The following is a 22,034-nucleotide window of genomic DNA, read 5'->3' on the forward strand; positions in this document are numbered from 1 at the left end:
CTTAGACAGTGTGGATTTTAAAGGGTTCTTCTAAAAGAGAGACAAAATAATGGGCCTTTAAGAGCTTTCACCAAACCAAAAACAAGAGAGGTGAATATCTATTTGGGAAATGACCTCTGTATCATCCTAGAGGATATTGCCTGACCAATATATAATGAAATAACACACATACATATATTTAAATAAATGCTATACCAAGAACACTTGCAGTATTAAAAAAGGAATCTCCCATTTTCTACCCTGAAGGAAATAGGTCATGCTCACGCAAATCAAATTTACATAAATGTGCCATACGAATCATATAGTTGCCTAATCTTATTCAGTTTAAAAGCTCCATAGCCAATGCATGCACCAACCTGGGTTTTCATTTATATGTATATAAGATGTATATTAAAGGCCATTTTAGTCTGTGAAGATATTTTGGGCATATTTCATTTTATCATGAGCATGGGAGACAGCATATTTAACCACACTGGGAACAATGCAGCGTGGACAAGAACAAACAACAGCCTGATTCATTGGAATCATAATGAGAGTCAGGCAGACTGAAAATAAGAAAAACATGTTCAGGAATGAGCGCATCAAAGAAGTCCTCTAGCACATTTAGCGCTGAGAGCTAAAGTGGTCTATCCATCATGAGCTCCTCAGGAGCAGGGAAAGAATGAAGGAGTTTCAGTGCCCTTGTGGCCCATAGCAGTGGGTTTCAAACTGCCATCCCCTATTGAATAATAAACTGAATAATTATCAATAGTCTATAGTGCGATTTCCAGTGGTGTCACTAATATGGACAAAATCGCAGGTTACTCCTATAAGTACTGCTCGGTTGTTCTACATATACAAAGCACAGCATTTCATAAACTGAGTGTTATGGCTAGAAGCTGTCTGCTACAATTGCCATTCTATTTGAGGTGATTTGAATTACAAAAAGGATTGAAACCTTTTCTGTCCAAGATGTGTTTAACATATGTAGCGTGAGAGCGAGGCTACCAGTCAAGTATTTATGATTCAAAAGGTTGTGTTTGGCAGAAAAGACTCACAATGCTTACAAAATATTTACAAGAGGGAGAGGGATAAACAGTCAATATTTCCTCTCGGCTCATAAATCCTAAATCTGTATGGCTCGTAAAGGAGCGGATGAAATAATGAAATAATTCAGGCAAGGAGAATTCCTTCATACCGTCGCTGTTCTCTTTTTTTTGTACCTTTAATCTCCATGGTTACCGTGGGTGACGGGGCGCCGCGAGCGAGAGGTCTGGGGGCAGGTAGCCTCGCGACGCGGTGCAGGTGGCGCACAGATGGGACCCCCTGGAGACCCGGGCTCGATAATGTCATTAGTTACTGCAGGGCGGCTGGGTACATGACATCCATGAGAACCAGATGGGCCTCTTGGCAAGGGAGTTTCAAAAATACCCAGCGTGACAGTACTTAATGCCTCAGAGCTTTTTTGATCTATGGATTATGAACTGTAAATAGGTCCAATTAAAATATGAATGCTCCAGATAATATGCATGTATGAATTAAATGGTGGTAATTTCTTCACAATTACACAAAAATAATGACACCTGGAAAATGGTACTCTATGCACAGAGGATGTTTTATCCTGTTGGACACAGTTGTTTCAGGCTGAGTTCTGGCAGCCTAGCAAGAAGAATAGGTGGAAAATTAACGGATGTTAAATTTCACACTGACACTGAGTATTGTTTTAACACAGACTTCTTAATGATGAGAATAGCCTACCAGGACTCTGGAAGCAGAGAACATTGAGGTGTTTGGGACCAGGCCTTACACTGTGTGGGATGAACTCTAAACTGCGGGCAAAATAAAAAAGCCTGGAACAAAGAATTATTGTGTCTGTGTTTAGACTCCAGGTATTTTTATTTATTTATTTATTTTTGACAAAACCTATTGCATTTGTTTACAATCAATCTGGCGTTTACAATTTAACTAAATGTTACACTTTGCATGGAAAAATCTTAAGACAGATTTTTCTCTGTGCAATCTCGTTGAAAAATGTATGTTAAATGTTTAAAAGTATATTAATATATTTTAGCCAATCCTCTCCAGACACCCCCCCCCCCACGCTCACTCAATACCCCTACCCTCTTTCTGCCATTTCTCCTCTTACAGATGCTGATCTTTCTCAACTCCTACTATCCTACCATCCTACTACCTGCTCCCAGACACTTCTACATTCTATCTTTTTTGACATCCTCCAATTCATCTCTTCTCTAATTAGCTCATCCCTGTCCACTCCCCTACTCAAGAAACCCACCCTTGACCCCACTGTCATCCAGAACTACAGTCCTGTTTCTCTTCTTTTGTTTCTCTCCAAAACACTTGAATGCACTGTGTCTAACCAATTCTCTCCTTTTCTCTCTCAGAACAACCTTCTCACCAGACTGACTTCAGGGCTGATCACTCACAGAGACTGCCCTTCTTGCAATCAGTGAGCTCCATGCTGCAAGGCAGCTTCTCTCTCCTCTGTTCTAATCTTAGTTGATCCCTCTGCAGCTTTTAACATGGCTGACCACAAACTCCTGCAGTCTTCCATGACTACCTTAAGAATTTGTGGCACATCTCTCAATGAGATTGCTTCCAACACTGACTGTCACTCCTTCCAGATTTCATGGGAGGAACCCAGTTTGAAGATTCAGTTGTCTGCCATGGGTCAGTCTTTGGCCTTCTCCTCTTCTCTCTCAATGCCAAGTCTCTTGGGTCTTTCATCTCCTCTTATTGTCTGCCTTAATTACTCCTACACGGATGACACACAATTATTTCCCTCCCTCCAATACACTGGTCTCAGCATGCATCTCAGTTTGCTTACAAGACATCTCAAGCTAGATGGAAGGAACACTGGAGCACATGTTGCTCAGGGCAAAAAAAACTGTTTAAATGAACAGGGTAGAACTGATGCTTCGACGTCTCCGTCTTCCTTATATGTGAAGAAGACAGAGCAAGAGCAGAAGGTAGAGCTGGGCTTTGGTAGAAAGTATAGGTGGGAGGTATCTTTGCAGATTGAGATAAACCCAAAGAGGGGCTTACAGTCACACATAATTAACATGATAACTTCAGAGAAGTGGCACACGCAGACCTTTTCCATTAGTGAAGAAATTAGGAATTAGGAAATCCCCATCCCTTACCATCCGTATGTCTGAGGATTATGTACGGTTTAAGACAAAGACATCAGATGTTCCTGGCCTATGGATCACAAACTGCTCAAAGAAAGTTCTTGGTAGCTCTTGCTCAATATCAATAGCAAGGTGAAAGCATTGAATTTAGAAAAGAAAAATGTGGAGCAAGTCAGTAAATCAAATCTCAACCTGTCAGTGTTTTTCTTTCTTCTTTTTGTTATTACATCCATAAATCCTTCTCCCTGTAAATGCTAAAGGTCAGATATGAGTTAATAAATGGTTTTTGTCCAGTGTGGGCAGGGGGCTGGTCCGGTGCTAATCCTCTCGGCAGTAATTGAACACACATGACACCGGGCAGACTGCGAGTCAGCATGTCCTGTGCTCACGCGTTTCTCATTCACATACCTCGAGCCCTCAGCCGATAACATACCAGCATTCCTCATTTGTAAATAATTGAATCAGGCTATTTTAGTCCATCTGCACTGAGCTGTAATTTGGTGCAGTGCTCTGAAGGACTGGTAATTATGGCTTTCAGGCATCTTCCAGAATTTCTGTAAAGGCTCCACTTTCGCCCTCGTACAGAACAACTTAGAACGACTTGGTGCTATCAATATAAAACTGTACATTTTCAAATAGACATCCTTTCTCACAAAACTTATATTTTGCATATTTTAAATTGCAGTTATAGGACTTTTAATGGTTAAGAGTTGAGTCAGCAAACAATTTTGTTCTATGTTCAACTAGAAAGGAAGGCAAACACAGCTGTTACTCTGAACTCTGAATGTTTCTTATACATCTGAGCCTACTACTGCTTGTGAAATAAATATATATCAAGGTAGCACCAAGACTGAGCCAGAAAAACCATGACTAATATGCATTTGTTGAATAGCTCTACTTACATAAACACTATTTCTTTTGTCTGTTGTCATGACAATCCTCATTAACTATTCTATAATGTAAAATACACCACGACAACGGATGGCAACGATGAACATAACTTGGCACACCAATCCAACCTGAACAGCAGTTACAGGACATTGAACTAAAACCACTTTTATCATGTATTTCTATGAGCTAAATGATTTACTGGCACTGTAAGTATTACGGAGTAATTAAAAATTTAAATAATCAAATAAGAAAATAAAAACAGGAACATCGAACATTTTTTTGGAAATCATAACACACCTCCACACAACACCACTGGCAAATAATATTCAAGGTGAAGGAATTTTCAACTATCATCAAGAGGAGATTATTCTATGTACAGCATAACAATTATGTATCCTGACTTAATTTTACCTGTACTTAGCTTCTTAACATTATATTCATTTGCAGGCTATCATAATGATTCACAGAGCATAAGACATTCAGAACATTAACAACAGACAAGGAGAGAATATATAAAATAAACTGTTCTGTTTTAAACCCTGTGCACAAGATGAGGCTGTTACTGTAGGATTACATTATAGTGATGTGGTCAGGACCTGGATTTTAAAAAGTACATTCATGTTACTGTTCAACAGCCTCGTGTGGATTAATATTGGTTGATCATTGAATCACTTGAAAGGTGCAAGCTTTTTTAAAATTTATCTCAACTGCACTGGTGTAGAGGCAAGCCCATGCCTTTGGAACTTTTAGCAAGAATGTTCATCGCCAAGGACCTGTTGCTGGATCAACCAATTCGGTCTTTCTTGAGGAAAAACCTGAGGAATATAAGCGTGCATTGTGTGGAAACCATGGAGAAGTTTATCGAGGAGCGTAACTCCAGGCATAGTCCTTCTTCATGCAGGTTATCCATGCATTCCATCTTATTGTCTTGTATTTTACACAACACATTCACTTGAAAAAAGCATGAGTTTGCGTTATAGAATACTATGCTGTGAAATAGATTTTTTATGGTTTTGCAGTATTTTTCAATGGAAGTCAGCTGTTAACTCAGATAATAGCATTGCATTGCCTAATTTAATACCGTTTTAATTCAATGTATTATACTTATGACTTGCTGTAATGTTTTATACATACACAGTTTCATGGTTTTGCCTCATCTGATAAAATAGCTCTCACCACAGCTGCTGTCAGCAAGACATAAGGTTTTCAATTGATTTGTATTAGCTGTCCTGTAGTGCTGCATAGCCTGCAGACTGCAAAATTGTTACTGGCTTGCAGTTGAGTTTGCAGGCTTCAAGTGGTCCTTGCATGGGGTGTGGGAGGCACATCTGTTCTGGAAAAGCACAACTGATCATTCTAAATTAGGGACAAAAATGTACCTTTAAAAACATATATGTTACAGACTTGGCTGCACTTCATTTAAAAAATACAATCTCCAGTTTCTTTTCTGTACCAAACAGGTCCTGTGAATTAGAGCCTATTTGAATAAGCAATTTAATCACACACATTAGTGTCTGAAGGAAAAAACATAACGAAAATCCAACAAAATAAAAACTTGACTTGGGGCTACAAAATGCCTTGGAAACAGATGAGTTTCAAATGAATTTCATCTGCTAACACCCCCAAGAGAAGAACTGTGTGCTAGATCAATACCAGAGCTACTAAATCAAGACTGAAAGTTTTTTCTGTCTTCATTTCTTTGGAGACAGTGATGCAGTGACAAAGCTCCTCCTCAACAGCATTACGTTCTCAGAGGCACTGTCCTCCAGAATTTTACAAAGAGGGATTCCCCGAACCCCACAACCATCAGACGTGCACCCCAATAAAGATAACATTTGTGTGCCATAACAGCAAAATAAATATGAAATTAACAGTTTAATTTCATAGTCGTTCCTAATTTATTAGGTCACAGGAAAGTATCCCTGCGCATTGGAATGTGTACATTCCAAACTCGCCAATTATCTCAACATGTTAATTATTTACACCATAGACATCGTTTGATAGATTTCACTTATGTAGCACAAGTGATTTCTAATGCTTAAAATAAAAAGAGCCCCGACCGCTCAGCTGTTACTGAGAGCAAAGTGGCATTTCCCAAATGGCTCCATTTGAGTATTCATGGCGCAATCAAGCATCCCCTGGGGGAAATAACCCACGCTGCGATCAGCGGGTCGCGCATACGCCAAGCAGCCAATCACCTGCCCTCTGCTGGTCAACAGTCTGGCATCTTGCAAATGAACTGTACAGCTGCAAATGGCCAGCTATTATCTCTGTAATTGCTATTAAAATGGTGTGTCATAGCTCAGGTGTTACCCTCTAAGCTCCAATTATTTTTGTGATTTCATGAACTGAGCAACTGAGAATGTGAACCTGGAAAAAAAAAATAACAGAAAAATCCCAATATCTAGCAAGGCAATCCCACAAATGAAGCAATCATGTTGAAATGTTCATTGAAATACTCTTTAATTACAACGCAAGACAAGATCAGCAAATAAACGGGCATGCGTTCCTATTTCTACATTTTATAATACATGAATGGTTCTATCGATACAAAATATAAAAATATGTGGGACCTCATTTACATAATATTTACACCATTACATCCTTAACTTAGTGAACTTATTTATATACATTTTAAAGAACCGAATTAAATGGTTAAGTACTAAAACCCACATCGCGAAAAGAGCAGAACCATACTGAACTTTACTGAGCTTGAGAGGGTAACAAATATTGTGATTGTACAACGGCACTGATTAGGATGTTGGCAGTTAGGTGGAGTGCAAGACATGAGCTAATGGACATATACTCAGGTTAAAACTAAAACAGTTAATGGGGAAAAAAACATGCAACATTTTGCGCTGTCAATGGGTTACCTTATTGTATATTGCTCACGGGTAAAACCTTACGTTACTAAAAGCAATTCCAAGTTGTGGCTTTAATTGCAGAGTACAAACTAAGGATGGCCAACACTAGCCCTGGAGTGCCAGGGTCTGCTGGTTTTTATTTTTACCTGAAAATCAGCAACTAATTCTGACCCAAGAAAGCAGATGAGGTGTGCTATGTAATTTATCAACTGCTTTGACTGATCCATTAAGTGCTGAGTAACAATGAAAGAAAAACGGCATACCCTGCAGCTCCCCAAGTCCAGGGGTGGCCTCTCCTGGTGGAAATGTTCACAGGCTCTCCTAATAAGGGAGTGGGCACATTCTCCATGGCCGTTTGCTAAGAGATGATGCAGTTCTTGCTTTTCCTGCGCTTGCGGGTGTGCAGCTGGCCCCCGAGCCCCGCGGAGCTGTACTTGTGCAGGAGCTCCTCGCTGGTCAGGTAGCGCAGCTGCACGGGCCGGGGGATGGGCTCCCCCAGGAAGTAGCCCTCGTCGTCCGACTCGGAGGAGGAGGAGCAGGTGGAGCAGCGCTCGTCCTCGTAGTCGTCCCAGGCGTACGGGCCCGGGCGGTGGCTCATGGGGTTTTGGAGGGTGAGGTCGGAGGTGGTCCGCGGGCACGGGCGGTAGGGGTCCTGCCTGAACCTGCCGCCCCCGAACGGGTCCCTGGCGCCCCGGGGCGGGGGGAACTGGTCGTAGTCCTCGCGGGCGTGCAGGTGGGGGCGGTCCTGCGCGTGGGGGCGGCGCTCGGCGGCCAGGTGCAGCGCGTTCTCCGAGCGGGAGCGGCGGGACCGGCGGGAGCGGTGGTGGTGGTGCCTCCGGCGGGGCTCCTCCAGGCCCCCGGCCCGTCGGCGAGTCCTCTCGCTCATGGGGGCCAGCCGGGCGTTACCGCCGCCGCCCGCCAGGCTCAGGCGGTCCTCCTCCTGGTAGGCGAAGCCCTGCTGCCGGTGCGCCATGGCGGGGGACTCGCGGTACTGCAGCGGGTACTTGAGAGGCACCGCCCGCTCCAGGTCCCCGTACGGCTGCACCGAGTTCAGGCTCCGCAGGGACTCTGTGCTGCGGAACTGGACCGAGGAGTTCAGGGTCCCCATGTTGCTCTTCTCCGAAACGTTCATTCCGGAGTCCTTGCTCAAATCCGGCATGGAAAACCGGGACAAGTGCTCCTGCCGTTTCGTGCCACCGTCCGCCGACGTTCCTACAACACAGAGATCATTAGCTTTACTGGCAACCAATATCAGCAGAAATCAGCACTGCCATCTGTGAAAACTGCCATAAAATTACCTTTTAAATTGCCATCTTACCGTGTGTTCAACTATAGATGCTGCTGTATATATAGCAACTTGGTAAACTAAATTAAAAATCAACCATGTCAGAGCAGTTAGCAGAACTGAGATACATATTCATTAAGAACATTCTGTCTTCACAGCTATGACTGTCAAGATAAAATTTTGCTGCACTGCAGGCAGAATCTCAAATCAAATTTTCTGGTAAAAAATGTTCCTTTGTCCAAAGCACATGGTATCTCTGATAAAACAAGCTTTTTCCTTTGTGACAATCTGACACGGAATAAGGAAAAACAGATCACACTTGACTTTGTGTCACTGCTCCCAACATAACACAATATTTTTTCTAATCATTTTGTTTATCCACAATAAAATTCTGTATTACAGTGGATAACTGAATGGATGCCACCAAAAAGGAACTCACAAGATCTGCTTCATGCAAAAAGTAAAAAGCAGGCATTTACAAGCATGCGGGTCATGGGGCGGGGGATGGTGAACGCACCTGTTGCGTTGGACAGGGCCAGAGACTCCATGGAGCCGCGGGGCGTCTGCTCCAGGGGGGTGAGCTGCTCGGTGAAGCTAAGTGCGCTGATGGGGTTCCTGGAGCGGCCCCGCTGGGGGGCCACGTCCCGGCTGTCCCTCTGGAACACGTGCAGGCTGACCGAGCGCTTGTCGGCGAAGCCGTTGTGGGCCACCTCGTTGAAGCTCCCCTGCGTCTGCAGCTTGGGGGGGAAGTAGTCGTCCTGGCCCTGGTGGAACCAGTTCTCGTTTAAGGAGTGTCCCTTCAGGGCGGCCATGGGAGGCCTCTTCCCGCCGCCGGGCTCTTTGGCCCTGGGGTCCGGTGGGTTGGCGGGGCCCTGCGTGGGGCTGTAGGCCGTCCTCACGTTGCACTGGCTGAGGAGCTGCAGGGGGCTGGGCGCGGCCTCGGCCCGGCCCTCGTACCCGTACAGCTCGCCCTGGCTCTTCCAGGCCTGGGGCTCGCGGGTCAGGCTCGGGGCCTGGCTGGACAGGCTCAGCAGGTCCATCTGGAGGGACAGCGGGTCGACGTCGGCCGAGAAGCGGCCCGGCGCGGCCAGCAGCGGCGCCGACTGGCACGCCTCGGCCTTGCCGCCGTTCTTGCCGATCTTGGCGCTGCGGCGGGACTCGCGGGAGCGGGCGCTCTGGAAGGCCGAGTCGGAGGAGTCGGAGCCGTTGGGGTCCTCGCCCACGCTGCAGGAGCGCGAGCAGAAGATCTGACCCTGCTTGGGCAGGAAGGGACGTCCCAGCAGAGACTTCTTGCAGCGAGCGCAGCAGAAGCAGGACTCTGTAGCATGCCAGTGCTGCCCGTCATAGGTCATCTGACCCTGGTCTATACCTGCAACAGCGCCAAACAAGAAGGCAAGTGAGCAAAACGGATCATTACAACAAACACAGTGCAGAACCAAACCGCACACCTAACTGAATACTGAACATGGCATATGTTGATATGATTCTGATATGATTTGAAATTAAAAGCAAAGAAGAACGTGAGAGGATTTGATTTCCTTTAAGAATATTAATTAAAATACTGATTAAATTTTGCAGCTTCCTCATTTTATTCTTAATGGGATTTTTAGATTTTTGAACAAAAATTACAGGAGAAAAAACACGGGACATTATCTCTGATTATACCTAGTTCCTGTGAGTTTAAGGTATACTTACTGATCTGGGAATACATTGCATTCTAACTGTTCTGCAGTCTCAGGGAAAATAGCCCTCCTTAATGGCTCCCATCTGGATCCAACATGTTTTCTTACAGTTTCAATTTATAATGACCTTACTGAAATACTTTGTGTCCCGTGTAACAAATAATTACGGCCTAAATTTTTCTTTGCTGATCTGCCAAAACACAGCCGTATAACTCTCACTGGAGGCCATTCCACTATGCCTACAAAAGACTGTTAGTTGCGTGGCAGCTAGAATTTTTTCCCCCAAAAAAATGTGTTAAATTAGCAAGCCGTATAGGTACATTTCCCCTTCAGGACCAAAACTCTGTAAGCATCTGTAGCATAATTTGATACCCATGCTTAACGCCTTAGTCAGCTTTAAGCCCTGCGAGCTTCTCTCATCGCAGTAATTGCTGTTGAAAACCCACTGCGTAACACAGGTTTGTCCTACTTTGGAAGCGTGCTCTGGCGCACAGCGTCGAGGGCGTTAAGGGGCGGTGTTGATGAATGGGGCCGTACCGATGTGCTCCCCGCACGAGTCGCAGTACTCGGCGTACAGGGACTCGAAGCAGCCGCAGCAGTAGGGCCGGCCCTCCTTCATGATGTAGCGCTGGCCCCCCAGCACCGTCTCGCACTCGAAGCAGCAGAAGTGCTTCATGTGCCAGTGCCGCCCCTCCGCCTCCGTGCACTCGTCGGCGAAGATGATCTACGGGAAACAGAGGACCCGTCGTTAATCACCGGGCGGGCCTCTGAGGCCGAGCGCGGACGGAGCGTTCGCCGCGTGACGACGGGGACGACGGGGCCGTGCTTCAGGGTCCGACGGCGGCGGCGTCCCAGCTCCCCCAGCGCTGCAGCACGTATCTGGAGTTAGACGTCACGATAAAACCTGGGGAATTTATGCATGCCTGAGGTAAATCACCGCAGTCTGTGTACTGTTCATTGTGCGCTATGAAGACTGTTCTGCCTCTTTATCTGTCTTCACCCATTCATTTTTACCCCTGAGCTTATCTAAGCCATTAATATGGAACACAAATCACGGAAAAACAGCACAGCGGAGATCTGTCAGAGGCGGAATTTCAGCGAGTTCCTGTGGAAAACAATCAAACAAAGAGGCGGGGATGAAGTGTGCACCGCACACAGACTGTGTGACTGGGCTCGGCGTTCCAGAGCCCTCCCCGGCCCGCAGCTCCGCTCGCCGATGCTAGGCTCTGAGCGATGCATAGCTAGCGCTGTTGCCATGGGGAACGGCGAGTAGGGAGGTGGACTGGGCTATGCCGTGGGTCACGGGGCGAAGCGCGACCCTGTTAGCACTGGCGGTGGAAGCTGTGCGGACGATGATTGGCCGTCCCCGCGCCCCGCTGTGTCCCACTACGCCTCCCTGCGCCCCCCCCCCCCACACCCCGCTGCGCCTCCCCGTGCCCCCCCGCGCCTCCCCACTCACCTCATCGCAGGCGGAGCAGCGAGGTTTGAGGCGCTCGGCGTGGTGGCGGCCGCAGTAGATCTTCCCGTCCTGGTAGAAGTAGATGAGGTCCACCAGCAGCTCGTCACACATGCTGCACACGAAGCAGTGGGGGTGCCAGCAGACCCCGTGACCCGCCCGCGACGCAAACACGGCGATGTCTCCCCCGTTTATCTGACCACCACACTGGAAGAGATACACAAACAGCTCCATCAAATTTCCCACAATTGCATCACAGTTGCATTATTTTCTATTTATTTAAGAAGGAGGTGGGCTGGTCTTGTATTTTCTTTTTGTAATGTCATTAGTCTTATTGGTACTGGATATCTTTTGTCATCCTAACAATAGACAGATACACAGATAGATAGACAAAGCGAGAGAAAGAGACACAAGAGTTCAAATATATGGAACACGCTGCTTTTGCCAACATGATAAATCAATGTTTGCTGTCTGAGGGGTCAGTCTATGCTATCTGCTTCTTCTCACTGCTGGTATTCTCTGGGTAAGGACGCCTGCCATCCAAATAAGACATAAACTACCAAGGACAGATACTGCAAGGCTGAATTCTCTGTTGAGTCTGTCAGTATGCATCAATGTGTCTGACATTACCCACCAAGGAACATTTCACAGCATTCAGCTGTTCCCAGCGCCTTCTCTCTATTCAAGGATGTCAGCATTATTTGATGAAGCTGTTGTTGCTGCCATGGTTACAAAATATTTATAACATGCAACGTCTTCGCTCAAAAGATGCTTAGAAACCCCTAAGGCAATGCAGCCACCTCAGAATAGACTGAAGTACATTATATGGTACATATCCCCAGAGAAGCAAGCGCACTGGATTCACAAGTTCATCTTAAGGACTACAATGAATACTGAATAAGAATTTTAAAAAGAAACCAAGATGGAAAAATGCAAATACAGTGACATCTGTTCTGGCATAATAACAGAAGGGACTGACCCCATGCCAGAGAAAACTAATCCAGCTAATCAGCTTTGTCATTCGCTCGTCTTTTGGATACATGACCTTATCACCTGGGCGCCAATCAGGTGTATGTACTGACATGCCGGAAGAAAAATGGAAAACCTTAGAGGAAACTAAGAGAAAGATGAATAGATCTGGAAGAACCAGCCATTTGTCATTTTCTTGCGGAACCTGACTGCAGAACCTGGGGACTCAGAACGGATCTCTAGATAAATGAGAGCGCCTCCGATTTCCAGGCTGCACTTTAAAGCACAAAGCAGGAGCACGTGACCCGTTTGTGCTGAGGCTCTGTGGCTTTTCGGCAGGGACAGGGACAGGCCCTCCCAGCGCGGTGTGCCTGCCTCCGCTACCCCGCGCGCGTCCCCGGGGGCTCACCTGCTCACAGATCGCTCCGGTCATTGTCACAGGAAACGGTCTCACGTTCCCCCGACCCAGATTCTCTCTCTTTCGCTGGTTGCTGAAAAGCTTCAGCTCCCTCTTCTCTTCGTCATCGAGAGAGTTGCAGTACCGGACCTGTGGACAGGGGGACATGCAGAAAACTATGGGCCACTCTGTCATCGGCATTAGCATCTTCATCGGTATCATGTTACAGAACAGCACTGGTAACACGAAAAAATGATCGATTCACATGCCTCATCATTTAGTCATGAGGCGCCACTCACAAAACAAACACAGCGTTTCTCAATTCTTGTTATAAAGGCAGATTCATAATAGCCAAATATACTACCTTATCAAACTTTGATAAGGAGTAAATAAACATTGATGGATTTCTGGAACCTAAATGCTATCCAACTGACAGAGTGAAATTGAGTGAGTGATATTTCACAAAATAGTAATGCGAGTTCCAAATATGCAGCCTAATTTACAAAACACCTGGCACCAGAATGGGTTCAGGCACAAAGACACCCGCGAGCCCATGTACCCACAAGCCATGTCCTGCCCCCATACGATGCTACTAGCGGCATGACCCATCCCTTGCTTCCTCAGAGCGAGGGTCGTGCGCTTCAGGTGTTCCAGGGTTCAAGCAGAGCCGGTCTGGCAGTCTCGGGAGCAGGCGAACACTCACCTCGTTGTCGTGCGGGGGCAACTGATGAAGCAGCTGCTTAATCCGGTGCTTTTCTCCAGGGCTGTTCACATACGGCACTTTGTCCTCCGGGAGAGAGCTATAGTACTGGTGAACCTGAGGAAGAGGGGAGGGGGGGGGGATAGGGAACAGAGCTGGTTTTAGCAACAAAAAACCACGGACTGCAGCTACGGGTCTCCACTTTCTGGCCATTAGGCCAACACTTAGGCCAGACAAATAAACCCAGGAGCAGAGCTTTTCACAGGCGCCCGTGTGTGTGGACAGAATGCAATGAGTGTGATCATTGTTCTGCCCCTCTCCCCCCTCCACACAGATACCACCATTACACCACTTTGATTTATGGATTGCCAATGTGGAGTTAATTGAATCTGGTCTCGGTCTCACTCTGTGCATGCTGACAAAGAGAATGCTTTGTATGCCACAATCCTGCTCGTGCAAGGAATTTTTACAATACGCTTCAAATTAAATGGAAAAACAATGCACTGGGTGTCTAAGATATGGCCTTTAATTGCCTATCGTGCAGTACAGTGTGATCACCCAGTTTTTGGCATCACTGGACATAGAGCGCAGTTGTGTGATCTCTTGTCGCACCAATGATCTCATAGCCATTATTTGATTAATTATCAAAAATATGCCATGTAATTAGGACAAAGCCCATGCAATCCCTCCGATTTCTGACCACATTAGTCACGGCTGAAGTGCTGTGCCAGCACTTGACCTGTGTGGACCAGACCAGTTGGGATTTTTTAGCTGCTTCTCACAACATGCAGAATAAAAGACAACAGAAAAAATCAATAATTAACTGACATCTGTATGTTTCTTGTCAGACACATAACAATGGCAGTATCTATGCTGACAATAACAACATAGAGAAAAATGGCAAGAACATCAAACAGAACCTCCTCATAGGCCATCATCTAGTATGGCATAAATGAATATAAAGAACTGTCTGTGGATATTTTCACAAGTAGCCTCAAGACGCTAACACAGAAAAGGATATATGACATACTGCACCAGCAAAAAAAAATCAAGCTTCACTTTTATATTTTTACATGAAGAATTAAATCCAACCGAAACAATGAAGTGACAGACAGGCTGTACTGATGCTATCCTAAAGTAACACACAAAAAAGCCCAAGATAATACCAGCCAGCCTCCAGTATTCACATCATCTGCCTTAGTCCTGTATCCACATCACAGCTCTAACAGCCAGACATGCAGAAGAAAAACATTCCAGAAGATTAAAGACTAGCCTCTGAGTCTCATGGATGAAGTTTATATTACCCACACAGAGAGCATATCTGCTTAAAAATAATAAAAAACATTTTCTCATATAAAAAATATATACATGCTGTCCCTGATTCAGTAATATAAAGACAGAAGAAAAAGAAAAAAAACTTTCATATCCATTGAATAGTGACCTTATAAAAGCCTCTACCCCTTTTGAATTCTGCCCCCAGAATATACCCCATGAGAGTGGAATTCTGCCCGCACAATGTCCGAGCTTATATGTGGCCATTGTCACTACCTGAGCTGGTTAAGGGTCCACAGCTGTGACATGGCAGAGTCCACTATCAGCCCATGAACATTTAACAAAACCACTTGTAGTGAGCACAACCCCTTTTACACTGGAAAGACCCAAGTACAGGTCCCACATCCCCCTCCCACTATCCCAACTGGATATACAATCACAACAGATAGGACCCAGTCTCCATTAGGAGAGCTATCAAATCTGCAGAAAGAAATAGACATTTAGAAGGCAAAAAATTAGATGCTTACATTTACATTTAGTAGACACTCTTACACAGAGCGACCTACGCCGCTTTTATTTTTACATACCACCCATTTATATAGCTTAAAATGTTTACTGAATCAATTTAGGTGAGGTACCAAGCTCAAAAATACAACAGCAGCACCCTACCTGAGAATCAAACCTGCAACTGCTAATTTACAGGCCCAGTTCCCTAACCATTATACTGCATTGCGGCCCTTCCTTAAATAAACATAGCTACTGTAACTAAGGCAGCCACTTTTTGCGTGAGTGTGCTGGTGAAGCAAACAGAAATCAGAAAGGCCAAGCTTTCCACCCCATAAAGCTTGAACACAACCAGATGAGGGGCTCTGGTGGGGAGAAAGTCATTCCTAGATGGGATGATGATGATGGGAGTTTGGCCAGTGCTCAGTAAAGCCTTTTCCGCTGTCTGTTCCATCCAGGGAGGACATCAGTCTAAGTTTGTCTAAACCAGGAAGAGCCTGCACAGGCTTTGCTGCCAATATATCAGCCCTGTCTACAGTGGCCTGGGCGGGACAGGAAGAAATAAAGAAAAGGAGAGAGGGAGAAAGAGAAGGAAGAAATAATAAAACTGAAATATATGCAGACCAAATGTGACAGAGAGAAATAGAAAGAATTAAGAAATAGAAAGAAACAAGAAAAATAGACAGCATGGGGAGAGAGGGAGAGACAGAGAAAGACAGAGAGAGAGACGAGTCACAAACACAAACTGTATGTAACACACTGCTTTTAGGAGACATGGGGAAATGTGTTAGTCATTCTTGTTTTTAGGCACTGTAACAGGGGAACACATGTACCTTCAATAGTGTGAGGTAACAGGATGAGGTTAAACTAATGGTTAAGTCTGAATTATGGAAAATAATGCTTTAGGATTTAATGACTAGTGAGACAGGCAATCATTATCTTTGCCTGCACTGTGTGGCCCTGTGGTAATTAAGGACGATAGATCCAAGTGAAGGCTTGGCCTCCCCACTGAAAAGACGGTTAATGGAGGGTTAGGTGTGTGCATGCAGTGAACTCTCCACATCCCAGCAACTTCCAGCTGTTTATCAAGGCTCATAAGGAAGGGTGTGTGTAAAGTCTGACACTGAAGCTGCTGACATAGAGGTCATAGTTTTAGGAGGCTATATCTGAGATCAAAGCTCTTAACTTAGTTTTAAAGAAAGGATCTCTCCCTCTACAGAGTATATCTCCTAGGAGGGTTTGGGTTGTGGAAAAGATGTTCAGTTTCACATGTTCATGCTGCATTCCATCTGACCTGGGAGTCATATACTTCTATGGGCACATTTCTAATCCTTTCTCCAAAACTCAGAATGCTCCTGGTTTAACAGTGTGTTTTTGAATGTAAAAAGTACCTAATTAAGCACAATAATCCATCCACAAGAAACACCTAAAACTTTTTCATCCTTTATATTGACTCACATCATGTCTCTCTGAGGCAACAGTGCAAGTAAGCTACATTTATTCCACTGACATGTCACACAGCCAGTATTCCAATCTGCACAGTTGTTATCGCAGAGGGCTTTGAGCCCAGTCCCCGGACTGGAGTAATTGACTTTAGATCACATGTGACCTCTGGGAAGAGGCCACATTCAGCACGCCCTACAGAAGCTGCCCCATAAGATAATGATTTATTGACCAACTCATTCGCTTGGTAATAAAGCCCCCTCTCAGTTAATGAAGAAAATGAAAATAACATCTATAAATAATTTCATTGTCCAATAAAGCACGGGCTACACCGTTTCAGTCGAGGGGCTAGTAAAGCTGGTTGGGGCCACTCTGAATGGCCACGAACCGGGATTGACCCCATTTCAGGAGTGGCTGAGGACCCAGAGCAGAGTTACTTTTATATGAGGAAAATTAACACACCAACTGTAACAATGTTGCCACCTCACTACCTGTAACAAACTGCCAAGAGGACAACAGAAGTGGGAAACATGCACCATAAAATTTATTTTAAAAAGCATTTCAAAAAAGATATTTCTCGCTTGGAGACGGTGCAGCAACACAGAATGTCTGGGCGCTGAAAGCAGAGACACCCAAAGGCAGAGGTGAGGTACCTGTTCTGGTTTGAGCCCAGGCGGGACCCATGCGTACTCCTCCAGAGCGCACCCCGAGTCGTCGTCGGAGGTGGAGTTCCTCTGGAAGTCGTACATCAGCTTAGTGACCGTCTTCTCCATCTCCAGAGGCATCACGGCCACCACATGCTCCTCGCGTGGACACTTACAGTGCAGACAGATCTTCCTGTGAGGGGAATACGGAGATAAGGTTTACATATTTTATAACCTTCAACACTTTCATTGTTTGGTTTTTGAAAGAGGGGAACATGATATCATTCTTTTCATATATTTTACTTTTTACTTAATTAAGAATGAGGGGTTTTATATTTCATTTTTCTAAAATGCCCAGGCAACACTAAAGTTGTTTGAATCCTTTAAATTATACATGAGAAAAAAGCGAGGAAATAAGAAAGAAGGAAAAAGTTGGGTTCATTTAGGATCTGACAAAACTCAGAGGCAGAGGCCAATAAAAACATTTTTTGGCTGGGGACCAAAACATCCCTTATAATTTTTTTCTTTTCTTCTTTTTGAACTCTGTCTCTGTGTGTTTACAGACTGTAAGCCCTGTATGTTACGTCAGTTTTTACAGGAGGTATCAGGGGTCATGCAGGACTTTTCAGACTCAGGTATTCATCACCAGGGGGCTGCGTGTCCATGGCCCACTTTAGACTTCAAGGCAATGAAAGTGTTGACATAATGACAAATAAAGTCAGGGATGGTTTATCAAAATTGCATTGGGGAATTGAATATTGTGAACCCACAACAGAATATGACTACTGCCTTGAAATACAAAGAATGTTGAACTGGGTGGTCTTCAACTACAAAGAGAGAAAGGGGGATTTTTACGTCAGCTTTCACGTCAGCTCCATACAGCTTTGCGTAAAATAAAAATTTGTTTTTCAAATTACAATGAAGCTCATCAAAGAGTAAAAAAAAAAACCATCCAGTGCCTCTGTTTAAATGATGCTGCTGTCTGTCTGTGTTGTGCCCGGTGTCTACTTTTCCCCTCCTCTGTGAAAGCCTAACTCAGTTAAGGCGTGGAGCATTGCCAGAATCCCCCTGCTTCCTGCTATTCGTCAGATCAAAAAAAAAAACACACACACACGCAACTAAACAGGCGAGCTGCATCTGGTTTGTATCCAGGCAGCCGAGAGGTCTCGCAAACCCTGTGGCCTCCTCTTTCAGAACCAACACCGAGCCCTCGACCGGGAAACAGGGAGGGGGCTGATCCAAGCTCTTCCAACCTCATCTGCCCCCTGCTGCAAAAACAAACTGCCAACTTAGGACAAACCTCATTACTGTTTCAGGCCCTCAAAACAGGCTGGGGACTCTGAATGCCCTTTCTGTTAAAGGGATCCAACTTCGCATAAATGTTTAGGCTTTTGTCCCCTCAACATCACAGCAAGGTCACAACACTCCATGTTTAAATGTGTTTATCATTTAAATTTTGCTCGGAAGGCAGGCAAATGAATTTAAATGATTTAAAGTTCATTAGTTGCAAAATCCAATTTTGCGTTGTGCCTATGGCAGCTTCCCCCTGCCAGTTGCATGTGATTACCAGAGAACCACGGACAATTAAAACTGAGCCTTTTTTGTGCTCTGTGCAATGTCGAATCATACAAAATTATGTTTGCAGCAATTTCACATCCCACTAGAATCCCAGTGGTACTAACAATTTTCAGATTGTAACAAGAGAAAGAGCCTGCTTCAAAGTCATGATCTTCTCCCAGCCCCCACAGAGGAAAACAGTAGCACATGGCCTGAATGTAGATATACAAAATGGTTGTATAATGCACTTTGGGAAATATGATCAGTGCCAACCTTATGCAATGCCATCCTATTGCTGGAGCTGCTGATTTAGCCTACCAAAAATGTACCATGTAAATCTGATACTGTGGCTGCATCATACTGAGGTCTGGATAGAATCCTTGAAAAATGGTGAGGTCAGATGTTGTTTGGGTGCTTGTGGTGGGTCAGCTGTGGGCGGGTGGGTGTGCTGGACAGCAGGGCAGGGGAAAGCGCCTCCAGCCCTCCTGCGTTCTTGTTCTCGGTCATCGCAGCACCCTTGAACAAGGGCGAATCACTTGCATTGCTCGGATGGCAACAGGAAAACGTGAATATTAAATAAACGCGTATGAATAGCAAATTCAGGGATAACTCATCCATGAATGCAGATCAGTGTAGTCAGTAACTTAACCAGCCAGGCCCTGCAGACAAAGTCATCAGCCTGACAGCTCCTCAGGATTGCAGGGTCAAAAATGCAAGCCCCATCTCTGTGGTAATAACCTCACAGCCTCAGGCAAGAGAGCCTTCTCATTAGAGCGCACCGGCTCCGCGCTATTCCTAATGTATGCATGATTAACAAGACATGACATACCCTCTCCATTACAAGCGAGCCCACCGCTTTACGGCAGCAGCGATGATTCAGTGGGTCAGATGGTACACACAGCCAAAAAGCAGGTTCTATCCTCCTTTACGCTCGTCTGATACATTCTGCCTCCGACGAAAAATACGCTTGGCGACAGCGTTTAAAAATAGCCTGTTTTTTATTTATTTATTTTTGTAATGTAGGCCTGTAGACTACCTCTCACACCGTGATCAAGGTTTGTAACGCAGAGGCTGAAGCAGCCTATGTTATTTGCCTGCTGAAATGAAAGCAGGAAGGCTGTGCTGGGCAGTTGTTTTTTTCTTTTTTCTTTACTTGGTCCAGATGTAAGACAAGGTCACAGAGAAGTCAAATGGTCATTTTCTTCAGAAAGGCCTGATCCCATATGACAGGGAAACACAGATCCGGAAACAGTGCCAACAGCCACTCACAGACTTAAGGTGCACCCAACAAAGCAGGGATTTAAAGAAACCATTTTAGGATTGTAATCTACATGATTTCAATTAAGAGGGATTCAGCGCTCCGGTAATATGAATCAACCCATTACAAATACCTAGTTAAAAAGAAAATGAAGGCGAGTTGATGACTTGTAACTATAATCTCTCAATATGACTCAACCCTCCTGAGAGAGATGAAAGAAACACTCCAGTGCGCCTGAGGAGAAGGCTCTCATAACTGAAAGGTGTCTGGACCAGCAGTAATCCCCAGGATCCGTGCTGTAAAAACACAGCCATTTACCATGGAGTGTTAATCATCAACTGCCACTTTCAAATTACCCGGACAATGGGAGATTTCAAGTTTGGCTCTGCAGAATGCCACAGACCATTTGTGAGGCACTCTCATTTTTATGTTTTCTCTTCTTCTCTGAAAAGAAAAACTCTCCCTCCTGCTCAAGCAGCCCTTCTCCCCCACTGGCAAAGATCTCACCCGGGGCCTAAATGCCATCCCTGGCCAAGCAGCATATGGCATCAACAACCCAAAAAATGCAGGCAAGTTACCCTAGTGGGTTTGAAGTGGTTTCCATAAACCAGAACAGCTTCAAAAAGTCACTGTAGCTTTTCCATGGCATCATTCTGGATGGATTAAACAACATATTTAAATGGCAGTTATAAGATGGAGAGTTCCTAACAGCTGGGTGCAAGCAGCAGCCAACTTTTTTTTGGCTCATTTCTGGGGGGTGGGGGGGAACAGAGCCGGTAAGATACCTCTCTCTCTACAGTCTTTCACTCATTATGTGGGAGCTGAAGAAAGGCCTCCATTCAGCATTTCAGTGAGCACTTACGGAGAGTGCTTAAGATTTAGTGGAAGGTGTCAAAGGAGGTAAAATAAATTCACAATAAAAAAAAAAAAATCTTTTTCTTGGAAAGGTCTGGACAAGATACATTAAACTTCAATGCCTGCTTGCACTGACTGTACTATCAGGATAGATAGAAATCATTTGAACAAAGGATGTATATTGCCACCAATTATGGCACAGCGATGCAATATGTTTCATGGCGTGGAGATTAAGGGCGGCATCCAACTGCCGTAATAAATCATTCATATTCTTTGCTCTCCAGCGCACAGACACCTGTGCATATGGTGGAGATTTTAAGACGCATCACAAAACATACCTCCGACGAACATACTGCGTCTGCATTCAGTGAGTACCGTGTCTGACGAGTAATTTAAAACCCAAAAGAAAATAAAATGCTCCGAGTCGTGCTTTTACGTCTCCCATCCTTGTATGAATTACACAGGTTGTGTGTGGGCGTTAAAGAACCAAGATCACATTTATGTAACATCTGACAACAGAAGACAACCTCAGCTGAAGTCCTTTGAGCAGGCTAAGTTCGTTTAATTTATTCGTAAGTGTTTACATGCATCACAACATGCAGCAGAAGCTGAGATGCCTGACAATCAGATGTAGGCACTCGGGTGGCTTGTGAAATTATAATCTTTGTTGTGTGAAGCAGTAGCACAGCACAAACTGACCCATTTAGCCTCCTGACATAATTACTGGAACCGAATGATGACTTCATAGCTCTCTCTCTCCTATAATATATGGGCTCCATCAGTGAGCTAGCAAGCACAGCATACACAAAATACCATCGGAAACAATACAATATTGTCACACATTAAACACGATAAACTATGCATGGTAAGAATTGAAATCCCATGGCCGATAACAAGTACAAGCGATTGATTATACCCCCTCTCCTATAAAAACCCGCAGCAATAAACGCAGGCCGGGCAGCTCCAGCAAGACGAAAGGTGACGTCTATTTCAGATAGCACAGAAAGAGAGATCTCAATCGCTGAGTGAGGCTCCAGCTGCTGAAGTCACATTATTTGTCAGTTAGTTTGTTCACATGCTAATCCAGAGCGACCCACTCCGACTCAATCAATTCTGGGGATGACCAGAC

At 44.9% G+C, this 22,034-nt stretch overlaps 1 protein-coding gene across 5 annotated transcripts in view; it reads right to left on the bottom strand.

Annotated features, from left to right (window-relative positions):
• Nucleotides 1-6,457: 6,457 nt before the first annotated feature.
• prickle2b (prickle homolog 2b) overlaps nt 6,458-22,034 on the bottom strand; it is a 71,395-nt gene continuing 55,818 nt past the window's right edge. For all 5 annotated transcript variants that reach the window (XM_035389486.1, XM_035389482.1, XM_035389485.1 and 2 more), the window contains 7 exons: nt 17,245-17,428; nt 13,376-13,489; nt 12,685-12,822; nt 11,310-11,513; nt 10,388-10,574; nt 8,686-9,537; nt 6,458-8,095 (listed from right to left, as the gene is read on the bottom strand). In XM_035389486.1, the coding sequence (XP_035245377.1) occupies nt 7,242-8,095; nt 8,686-9,537; nt 10,388-10,574; nt 11,310-11,513; nt 12,685-12,822; nt 13,376-13,489; nt 17,245-17,376 (2,481 nt within the window). In that variant the 5' untranslated portion in view covers nt 17,377-17,428 and the 3' untranslated portion in view covers nt 6,458-7,241. The remainder of the gene's footprint in view (nt 8,096-8,685; nt 9,538-10,387; nt 10,575-11,309; nt 11,514-12,684; nt 12,823-13,375; nt 13,490-17,244; nt 17,429-22,034) is intronic.

This window comes from Anguilla anguilla, chromosome 13 (assembly GCF_013347855.1).
Source record: "Anguilla anguilla isolate fAngAng1 chromosome 13, fAngAng1.pri, whole genome shotgun sequence".
NCBI classification, from domain to species: Eukaryota; Metazoa; Chordata; class Actinopteri; order Anguilliformes; family Anguillidae; genus Anguilla; species Anguilla anguilla.